Here is an 11,146-nt window from a genome sequence, read left to right as displayed (position 1 = left end):
GGGCACACAAACATTTTGTGTGTGCGTGCATGTACACTTATGCTAGTATGAATACATATGCGTTTGTGCCCATGTGTGTATTTTTGTAAATAAGCATGTATGCATTTGACCATCTGTGTGGCCATGTGTGTGTGTGTGTGTGTGTGTGTGTGTGTGTGTGTGTGTGTGTGTGTGTGTGTGTGTGTGTGTGTGTGTGTGTGTGTGTGTGTGTGTGTGTGTGTGTCTGTGTGTGTGGGTGGGTGGGTGGGTGTCTGTGTGTGTGTGTGCACATGTGTGTACTCGAGACTTCTACTGGGGAGAGAGTGATTGAGAGAAGGCCCAGCTAACAAAACAGTGTCTCGGAGAGTGTGTGCCTTTCTTTATCTGAATGAAAGGCCAGTGTTTCAAAGCCTGATTCAACACCCACTATCTCACAGGAAGGAAGTGACAGGGCTTATCACAAACACACATGTGGCTGTGATAGGTGCCAGGCCCAAACACTGCAAACACCGCGGACACAAACAATGCAAAATTCTGCATATCTGTGGAATTCACATCAGCCCATTTATTTGTCTATTCCAGTTTGAATGATCATTTTGCAAGCTTATTCACTGCCATGTGTGTTGGTGGATTACTAATAGTCGCTAAACAAACCAAAATTAGACCCTCAACAGTTTTTTACATCCTCTATTGTTCAGAAAATTTCATTTTGATCATTTGAATTATTATCATTGTTCTACCAACCACATGTTATAAGCTCTATGCTTCTCAAAAACATGTGTATTTTCCCACATAATAAATCACATCAAAGTATTGGTTGCTATCCTCTTGTTTTTGCCAAACCACTTCGATCAATTCCATTCGCGAGAGAACATCTCATAAACATCTTGAAAGTAAGACGTGACATTCGGTTGATTTATTAACCTTTGGTGTCCCCATTTGTTTACCAAGAGAACACATTCAACAGCTTTTTTATTAAAACAACGGCAGATGTGACCATTCCCAAACGATAATAAAAGGTCTTAAAACAATTGTTTGTTTGTGAGGATTTGTGAAGAACAGATCACAACTTTGATAAAACCCTTGATCCTTCCCCTCAACAATCAGCAAGTTAACCACAGTGCTAGACTCTATTTCTAGTCTCTCTGACATTTTCGTTGTACACACAAAACGAGGACAGACAGTTTGGGAAAGCCAATCGGGTGGCGCTGAGCTGTGATTGGGCGGAATGGTCCTCAGAGTGGAACGGGCAGCTCGATCAACCAATGGGAGCTGAGCCTGTAAAGCCCCTCGCAGGTCTAAAAGTAGTCCTACCTGTCCCTCCACGTCTGCCGATGCTGCTGCCGATTGGTCAGGGCCGCCAGCAGGGTCTCGGCCATCTCCCGCCTGCTCTCCCCGGCTTGTCCTTCGTCCTCCACCGCCGACAGGAAGAGCATGGTCTGGAAAAGGAAGTCAACAGGAAGTCAACAGGCTTTCATCACACGCAGAAAGTGTTAACTTAAGATCAGTAAATAAACACCCATGTCGTCCGAGCTATGTTTTTCATACTGCAGGGTGACCTCCCTACAACCTGCGTGCAGAAGTGGGACGAAGCGATCGTCACTGGTTGAACCTCCAGCGCTGGTGACCAAGCGCTGTTTTTAACATTGCATGGACGTTTGTGCATGTCATATTTAGTTTTCTGTTTCCTGTCAAGTTCTTTCATCAACCCTGTATAGTCAACCAGTTAAGAATCCAATGTACAGCAGCTGTGTTTGTGGACATGGAGGGGCAGAGCATGAAAGCCTATCGGAGTGTTTTTAACATCGCATGGACATTTGCACATGTTATATTTGGTTGTCTGTTTCCTGTCAAGAACCTCAGTCAACCAGTTAAGAATCACATGTAGCAGTGTTAGTGGATATTGAGGGGGGGGGGGGGGGGGGGTGCTGTAAAAGGACTACCTCTAGCAGAGATGCACCCTCCTGGGTTGGCTCCGGTTTTAGCAACAGATCCCCAGTGACTCCAGGCGCTCACTGTTCTAACATCCCTGAGAAGGGTAACACTGGGTAAGTCTCGTCTGGAAGTCAGTTTCACATCAGAGGACGGGCAAATTACATCCAATATTAGGGTGTGAGTCAATTAATCATGTCCTGAATGGCACAATGTAATGTGCGAGTATCCCCCCTGTTGAACATGAATTACAGGCGGGCTTAGAGGGTGACGCGGCGCTTCACTGCTAATCTAAGACATCCACCGCAAGCCCTGCCCGTCGAGTCCTCTGCAGCCTCTAAGCTGGTTGAGAACAAGTCAAATGAAAAGGGATCTGGCAGCCCAAATTAAATGCAGCGCTGTCAGCCACACTCAAATCCCTCTTTCCCCTCTCACAGTCCCTCTTTTTCACTCCCATCTCTCTCTCCAACTCTCTCTCTCCAACTCTCTCTCTCTCTCTCTCTCTCTCTCTCTCTCTCTCTCTCTCTCTCTCTCTCTCTCTCTCTCCAATTCTCTCTCTCTCTCTCTCTCTCTCTCTCTTTCTCTCTCTCTGTTTCTCTCTCTCTCTCTCTCGTCCCAGACAGTGCTGGGTTTGCCTGTGAGCCCGGATGGATCCGTAACTCTGAGTGACTGTGATGCCTTGTTAAGAGCAGTCTCTTCCCTTCACATCCACCAGTCAAACGCTTTCATTTCCTCCCATTACGCCACGTCCGCCTCCTCAGTCAGCCAGGCCCCCCTTCCGACAAGAAAAACACACAAGTACACACACACACACAAGTAAATAAAAGGAAATGAAAAAAAAAAAACACACACAGACACTAACAGAGACCTTGCTACTGCTTCTCCTCCCCACCCTCTTATTTTTTTTAATCCATCCTGTGGCAATCCACCTGTCCATCTTAATTCTCTTGAAGACAGGTGTGAGTGTGTCTCTCTCTCTCTCTCTCTCTCTCTCTCTCTCTCTCTCTCTCTCTCTCTCTCTCTCTCTCTCTCTCTCTCTCTCTCTCTCTCTCTCTCTCTCTCTCTCTCTCTCTCTCTCTCTCTCTCTCTCTCTCTCTCTCTCTCTCTCTCTCTCTCTCTCTCTCTCTCTCTCTCCCCCCTATTCTTCTCGGGCGGCATTACGCTCACTTCCTCCACCGCGAGGCCCTGACAGGTGTCAAAACACGCGGCGGCGTGTGACTGATTAGCCCGGGCTCGGAGGAGACGCGCGGCGGATGGCGGTGACCGCGAGCGGAGCAGTGGAAGCGGCGGTGAATGGGGGGCGGTTGAGCGTCTGCATGGCGCCGCTGTACATCCCGCTGTGGATCAAACCCCCCCCCACCGGAAAAGAGTGGCAGCAGGAGGAACTGGGAGTAAGTGCGTTCGGAGTGCATCAGCGTCATGGCGACGGCCTTGTTGTGGGGTGTCAGTGCATCAGTTCAGAATGGCGGGGGGAGGGGGAGGGGGGAGGGGAGTAATCTGAAGTTGATTTGAAACGTTATGAAAGTTATTTCATGTCTCTTGGTGTGTTTTCCGAGGCTTTAAAGTTGATCCAAGACTTGCAGCACTGAGGGATGTTGGGGGACCAGAGAAAAGTTGCTTGTTTGTGTGTTGTACACAGTGGAAACAGAGCGGCCCGCTATGCAGGAAGTTAACTGCGAGATGAGTTTGGAGCCTTTGTTCCACTTTGTTCGCGTGTGTGCCTGTTCAGCGCGCACGTTTCAGGTTTTGTCATTTGATTTATGTTCGACTGAACAGCATCGGTAATGTGGGAATCCGATTTCATTGTTACATCTTTGAACGACACGTGTTTCGGGATCAAAGCTAAGCGGCTGGGATCCTCCGTAGAAGCATCTCCCTCACACAGGACATGAATGGGGCTGGCTTCCATGCATTCGCCGCCATCATCATATTAGAGCTCCAGTCATCTCTTGCATCCTTCAGCTAGCCCCGCCCTCCCCTGACACACTGAGCTCTGCCCAGCTCTGGTGTCAAACCTTAGCAAACACCACGGTGACAGCGCCCATCACAGAGCCTTTGTTTTCTGGAGGAGTGTCGCTGACTTAATGTTTATACGTGTTCTCCTACGTGTGTTTGTGTGTGTGCGTATGTGTGTGTGTGTGTGGGCGCACCTTTGGTGTGTGTGTGTGTGTGTGTGTGTGTGTGTGTGTGTGTGTGTGTGTGTGTGCGTGTGTGTGCCTGTGTAAGAAGAATGTGTGTGTTTGTGTTGTCGTGTTTATAGGTGCTGTTGTTGAGTGAGCCCTTTCAAATCCAGCCCCAGGCTGATATCGAGGCCTTTCAGGAACCCCTGCTGCTTGTTTACCTGCCCAGCGAGCTTCGGCCACCCTCACCACCCCACGGCCCTTTATCTCTGGGCCCGTGTTAACCCCCCCACCCCCTCTCTGCCTCTATTTACCCCTGGATGACAGTAGCTGTCCTCGGCCCTCTGACTGGATGCTGTGCAGGGATGCTCCCCCCTCCCACCCCAGACTCAAGGCCCCCATCCAGGGGTGACAAAGAGGACAACCGTGGGGCCCACCTACCTCCACCCCACCCCGGCTATCACCTAGTCCACAAACGACTTTGCGTCGCGGCTGTTTATTTTTGCGGACAATAGGTCTAAACACGTCCTGCCTCTGTCGGCGGTGGGTCCGAGGGTAAACAGATACGGCGGCCCCGGTGGAGAGGGCCCGCGGTGGTGCGCTGACCGCTGGAGGCCAGCTGGAGTGATGATGGAGGCTGGTTCACAGGCTGGCCACAGGGCAGCCTGGGGCGACTCACCCACACCTCCAGCCCAGAGTGTGTCTCTAATAACAAGCATTTGTCAATATCATCAGGAAGCATGTGCAACTCATTGGACACGGAGTCGGCTAATGGGAGTGCCGTGTATGTTCGCACGTCGAGGCGCTATGGTGTGTCTGTCTACTGAATAATTGGGTCAGGGCGTATTGACGGAGCCAGGCGAGAGAAGAGGAGGAGAAGAAAGGCTACAAGCGGAGCGGAAAAAAAAGGTTGACACTCAATAAAAGCCGGGCTTGCTGGCTGCTAATGTGTCTGAGGCGCTATTAACACCCTATGAAACACGTCCACCGAGGTGAGACCTCGCAGGACCTTCGGGTGCCCCAAGGTCGATGGAGGCCTGGACTTAACATTTTAAGAGGAAGCATCGAGTACATCCTGGAATCAACGTGCTAGGTTTACCATTGTGGCATGTTTCTGTTGGTGTGATAGTCTTTTGGTATTGGTTGTGTTCCACAATGGTTGGCTAGAAGTAGTATCCCAAGTCGTGGGGCCACTATTTAATGAACATCTTACTAACAATTTATTATTTTCTAACTGCTGTGTTTGACCAACATGGGCCCCGCACACATTGTGAAGTTCTGTTGATTCTTTACCAACCATCTAGTATGTACATATGGGGCCAGAGAGGGAGTCAAGGTCTACACTTACCTCCTGTCTGAACCGCTGGGTAAAAAGGCTCTGACCTCAAGACAACTCAAAGTTTATTTTCTTTAGTCAAGATTCAATTTAGCTGACTTTCTCACCAGGAACAAAGCGCCCTGATTGAGTAGCAAGTCGTTAAACCATGTATGAAAATAAAGTATAGGCAAGTCAAGTCAGAAATGAGTAAAGACTAAGACAAAATTAGACGGAGTTGTGGTCTATGAAAAATTACAATTGCATCCTAGGCTATAATTATTGGCATTAACATTAAACACATATGATATTTGATAGATAGAAACCACATTTAGATATTTTTGATACAATTATAAAATCAAACTTTCTGATGCTATGAGCTTTGCTAGAGAAAAAAAAAAAACATGACAAATTTGTTTTTGACGGATGGATCTTACACAGCAACATGTTTTAAGAATGGCTCCTCTTCGAAGAACAAGGTGTGTTTGTGTGCGTGCGTGTGTTTGCATGCGTGTGTGTATTTGCGTGCGTGTGTGTGCGCGCACGCACGTGCGTGCATGCGTCCGTATGTGTGTGTGTATTCACGTGAACCTCTGTGCGTGTGTGTGTGTGTGTGCTTGTATGTGTGCGTATTCATGTGCACGTCTGTGTGTGTATGTATGTGTGTCCCGCGATCTCCATGGCAACTGAAAGCATTGCCTTTCTGCCAGAGTGACCCTGGAAAGGTCACGGGCGCAATCCATTACGCCGACACTGCAGAGAAGAGGGCTTGTCTCCTCACAGCAGATTTTATGGAGTGTAAAACATTGGACAAAATGTCCCCCGACATCAGACAACCATGTTTGAAGTGACAAAGGATGGACTGGGTGAGGGAGGGCGGGGGTAAATAAAATGGACGCTCCCAGGAATAGAGGGCCATTGGCCGGCAGACATTGTTTGAAGCCATTGTGGGGCCCTTGAGAGGGCAGGGACACTGTGTAAGGGTCCGACGCACTCTGTCTTCTGGACAGAGGGCCACTGAGACAGGAGGACACAACACAAGGAAAAGAAGCAATCTGGGCGCTACTGGTGAAAGGAAAATGTGAGCGTGCACATAATGTATAGAGCAAGAATCCACACACACACACACACACACACACACACACACACACACACACACACACACACACACACACACACACACACACACACACACACACACACACACACACACACACACACACACACACACGCATGGACGAACACACACACACACACACACATACACATGAACATATGCACGGAAACACAAACACACGCATACACACACACACATGCACAAACAGAAGTACACACACACAAACACACATACACGCAGGCACACACAAACAAACACGCATACAAACGCACACACACATATTAAACCAAAAAATGCAGGGACAAAGAAAAAGCATAGCGTCTGTGGTGCGTTTAGGAGTGTGGTTCCAGTCGTGTTTAATGACTAAACCACAGAGCCTATATAACCTGAATGAGCTGTGCAGATGTCTACTGGAGGCCTCCACTGCAGGGGGACGCAAAGGGATGACGGACACACACACACACACACACACACACACACACACACACACACACACACACACACACACACACACACACACACACACACACACACACACACACACACACACACACACACACACCAACGGCTGTCATACATCATCGTCTATCCCACACAAAGTTCTCAGCGGACGGTTGAGCTAATTTGGAACAAAGCAAGACCAAACTGGACACGGCGATGGGAGTGAGGTGAGCATGCCATCTCCCGTGTTAGCAGCCCGCGTTCCTTGCTACCCACTTCCCCTTTCTCTCCGCCCTCACAACGTTGAAAGCCGCTGCATCTAGATCCCGGCTAGATAGCAGATTGCGATCGGCCCCTCTCCCGCTGCCAGTAAAAAGCTTTTTGCTGACTGGGGCCCGGGCCAGCTGTCGTAAGGCCCCCTGTGTTACTGCGTTACCCAGGGCCGCTCCGAGGCGCGGGTCTTCAACAAACGCTAAACTAATCTAGGAAAGTCGGGGTTGCCATCCATGATTCTGGCCGTCGCGGACGAGTTTTGTTTAGGTTGAGAAGGGCCGGCGCCCGGGGGAGCGGGAACGCACACACTAACGGATCGACTGCGCGGAGTCGAGTGTTGGCAGAAGAGCGGTGCGGTCGGTGTGGAGTGAGGCACACGAGCCCCTACTGTTTCAGGAGGTCTTAGCCGCTGCTGTGTGCACAAGGGGCCTGAATCATCACGAGCACATGAGGAGCGCTAAGGAGCAGAGCCCGGTCTGTTAGAGACCCGACCAATGGAGTCTGTGTGGGTAGGGGCTTGCGCAAAGTTAATATGTGGCGTTAATATCGAGAGTTAAAATAGCTGCCGACCACACCAGCGTGTATTCATAAATGGTACACACATATACGACACGCACAAACATGCATACACACACACATACACAGAGGCACACGCAGGGTTACTGCAACTGTTAATAATGGAGGGCATGCAAAGTGTAAACTGTAAAGAGATCACACCTTAATTACATACACTTCACTTCATACTTCACCTAGAATCCCCCAACCCAACACTGCACTGTGAATGAGCGTGTATCTGTGTGCGTCCATGTGTGTGTCCACGTGTGTTTCTGTGTGTCTGTGTATACGTGCACGCATGCGTGTGTTTCTATGTGTGTGCGACCTATGTGAGTGTGTGTGTCTATGTCTGCTTGTGTGTGTGTGTGTGTGTGTGTGTGTGTGTGTGTGTGTGTGTGTGTGTGTGTGTGTGTGTGTGTGTGTGTGTGTGTGTGTGTGTGTGTGTGTGTCTATGTGTCTGTGTGTGTATGAGGGCATACATGAGACTCTTCACCGTGTAGTGAGGAAGTTGCTCCTAGAGCTCGCTCCGACAAATTAAAGACCCGTTTATTCAACGTGACCCTCTCATTAAATACAACATATACACCACTCCCTGCCCCCCCCCCCCCCCCCCCCCCCCCCCTTGATGGAGCTCCGCCCCCTGGTCCCTGCTGAAGACAGTCCCCCCCCATTACCACCCACCACACCGACCCACCTGAGCCCACCTGCTGGGGGCTAGAGGGGGTGTGAGTTTGAGGGTACGGTGCAGGTGGAACAGCATTGCAACCGGAGGTGTTCTGGGGTAACAGTCTTCACGCAGACTGGGGGGTCGTGGAGGTTTGTACTGATTCTTCTAGAATTCTGTTTATTCTACTCTATATATGTAAGAAGATATTTTAAGATGTGAATATATTGTACTGTAATATGTTAGCATACATAATAATAATATTAGTAAAACATAAAAATAATAATGATTTGTAACTTATTCTAAAATTCCAAAAACAAAATATCACTGAGAGCTTCTGGAGCCAAACTTTTGCCGAGGCTGTTGTTGTTGTTTGTGTTGGTATTGACTGGGGAGGGACTTCACAGGGGAAGGCTGTGTGCTTTACCAGCAGAGAAAACACATCAGGTTTGATCTCGGCTGAGTTAACTTGTTTTTTTTTTTGTTTTTTTTCCTCCAAACAGACCTCGCTGAGAACGGTGCACAAGACGGAGAAACAAAGCTTCAAACTTCCCAGCGTGCTCCAAGGACTTCATCGTCTCCAGGCTGTGCTGCTACCACCTCTCTGACTAAAACATCAGCCCTTTATTATTATTGCTTTTTTCTCTCTCCTTTCTAGCCCCATACACGTCTTTCTCCCTTTCACTCTCTCTTTCGTTGCCGGTCACACTTAATCTGGCTGATGGATTCAATGCTAGATGGAAAGATGTTGAGAGAAGATACAATTATGCATTGTTGCTGAATCTATATTATAAAAAGGAATGTTGGGGGAATGATTGAAATAACACTGAAATCACAAGCAGCCGTATGCCCTGTGGTCAGTGCTGTCTGTGTGCTCCGAATGTGATTACTCTGAGCAGTGATTAAACCTGGGTTTCTCTGTGATGTCCTCCATAGCCATCTCACTGACAGAAAAGAAGAAGCAGGAAATAAAGAAGAAGACGAAAATAAGGAAGAAGAAGAAGAAAATAAAGATGAGGAAAGAAGGAAATGATGAAGAAGAAGTAAATAAAGATGAAGACGGCGCCGCCGCCGACGACGAAGAAGAAGAAGAAAATGAAGAGAATAAAGGTGGAAAGAGAGGGAGGAGGGGGAGGGAATGGTGTTGGTGGAAAATCAAACCAAATAAACAAGAGGTTGAGTGAAGGAATATGGGAGTAAATAGGTGATGAAGAACACAAATATGGGGATTCTGAGCTAAGCGCATAAGACAGATCAGCCTCTGTAAACTGCTAATTTGTTTTTGTGAGGAGAAGCCAGGCAGCGACGGCCCGACCGGCCAATACGACAGGGCTCGTCCATGTTGCCACTCACAGGATAACTAAGTGAAGTTTGCTGGGCCTCTGTCAATAAGAAAAATAAATGTAATTCTCTTTTTCTCTTTATTGCTCAACAAAGGAAAAAAAAAAAATGATAAAAAAAGAGAGCCTTGAAAGTATTACGGCCCATCATGAGATTTGTCAACAGTACTTTGAGCCAGCGCACTCATCGGCCTGTCGGACGTTCTGGGAATATTGGAGAGCCTACCATAGATGTAAATAATAAATATTATCTTTATTAACTTGTCAGATTTTAACAGTTTGTCTGCATGTGCATTCATCATATTAGTAAGACTACAAAATGTTAAAATGCAGCATATACAAAAGATGCCGATAAAATGGATTATCTCGTACAAATAAGACACCTGGGCTTACAAAAGATAATAATGAGGCATAGAAACATCCTCATTCGTGCCCTGAGGTAAAATGGTTTGCATTAAAAGCCAACAGGACAATGTTAGCTTATGGATGCTACAGACTTTTATTTCATGGAAGTGGGACCTTTGTGAAGGATGTTTCCTTGTCTGGATGACAAGTCAGACATAACCTCATCACGCCGTCGGCATTTCAAAAGATTGTTCTTCGAGATGATTTTATGAGTCGCCTGGTAGAGGTTCGTGTGTGTACCTCCGAAGAGTTCACTGACTTTGAGAAGGGATTCTTTAGTTGTCGACAGATTGGCGCTCAGACTGCTGTAAAACGTGTTTTTTGTTGTTATGCATAATGACCGACAATCACAAAGGAATGAATGTGAAGACAAGATCAGGCTGCTACACCGTGTCAGACAAACACACCTAACTAGGACCGCATGTTTATTATCCCAACACAAACACATAAATATGATCTATAATGCTTACTTAAAAAACCCAGTCTACAACCAAAAGTGTATGCATACCTGGTTTACCTCTGCACATAAAACATACATAGGTGTGCTTGAATAAGTGTGTGTGTGTGTGTGTGTGTGTGTGTGTGTGTGTGTGTGTGTGTGTGTGTGTGTGTGTGTGTGTGTGTGTGTGTGTGTGTGTGTGTGTGTGTGTGTCTGACTGTCGGTTTGCATGTGTATCATCTCATGCATACAATTATGTATGTCTAAGTGTACTTTAGTCACGTGAAATTGTGTGTATGAATGTGCGTGCATTCTTGCGCGCGTGCGTGCTTGCGTGTGTATCTATGTACATGTGTGTATAAAGATGCGGTGGTGCGATTGGGACAGGGTACAGGCGTACCTCAGAGGCATCCCATTCTCCGCCTGCAGTATAACGCCTGGTAACAAAGCAGTGGCACAGGGGGGGGGGGGGGGGGGAGATTGGGGTATGGCTCCAGGTAACATCAACGCAGTCTTCTAAGCACGCCCGTATCTGCCCATGAAAATTCTCTAAAGGGGTTTAAGCG

At 47.8% G+C, this 11,146-nt stretch overlaps 1 protein-coding gene across 2 annotated transcripts in view; it reads right to left on the bottom strand.

Moving 5' to 3' along the window:
- Positions 1–286: 286 nt before the first annotated feature.
- Positions 287–11,146, bottom strand: part of fto (FTO alpha-ketoglutarate dependent dioxygenase) — a 58,269-nt gene continuing 47,409 nt past the window's right edge. For both annotated transcript variants that reach the window (XM_056607912.1, XM_056607910.1), the window contains exon 8: positions 287–1,418. In XM_056607912.1, coding sequence (XP_056463887.1) covers positions 1,290–1,418 — 129 coding nt within the window. In that variant the 3' untranslated portion in view covers positions 287–1,289. The remainder of the gene's footprint in view (positions 1,419–11,146) is intronic.

The sequence above is a fragment of the Gadus chalcogrammus genome, chromosome 14 (assembly GCF_026213295.1).
Source record: "Gadus chalcogrammus isolate NIFS_2021 chromosome 14, NIFS_Gcha_1.0, whole genome shotgun sequence".
In the NCBI taxonomy this organism is placed as follows: domain Eukaryota; kingdom Metazoa; phylum Chordata; class Actinopteri; order Gadiformes; family Gadidae; genus Gadus; species Gadus chalcogrammus.
This window is presented reverse-complemented; position numbering and strand designations above follow the sequence as displayed.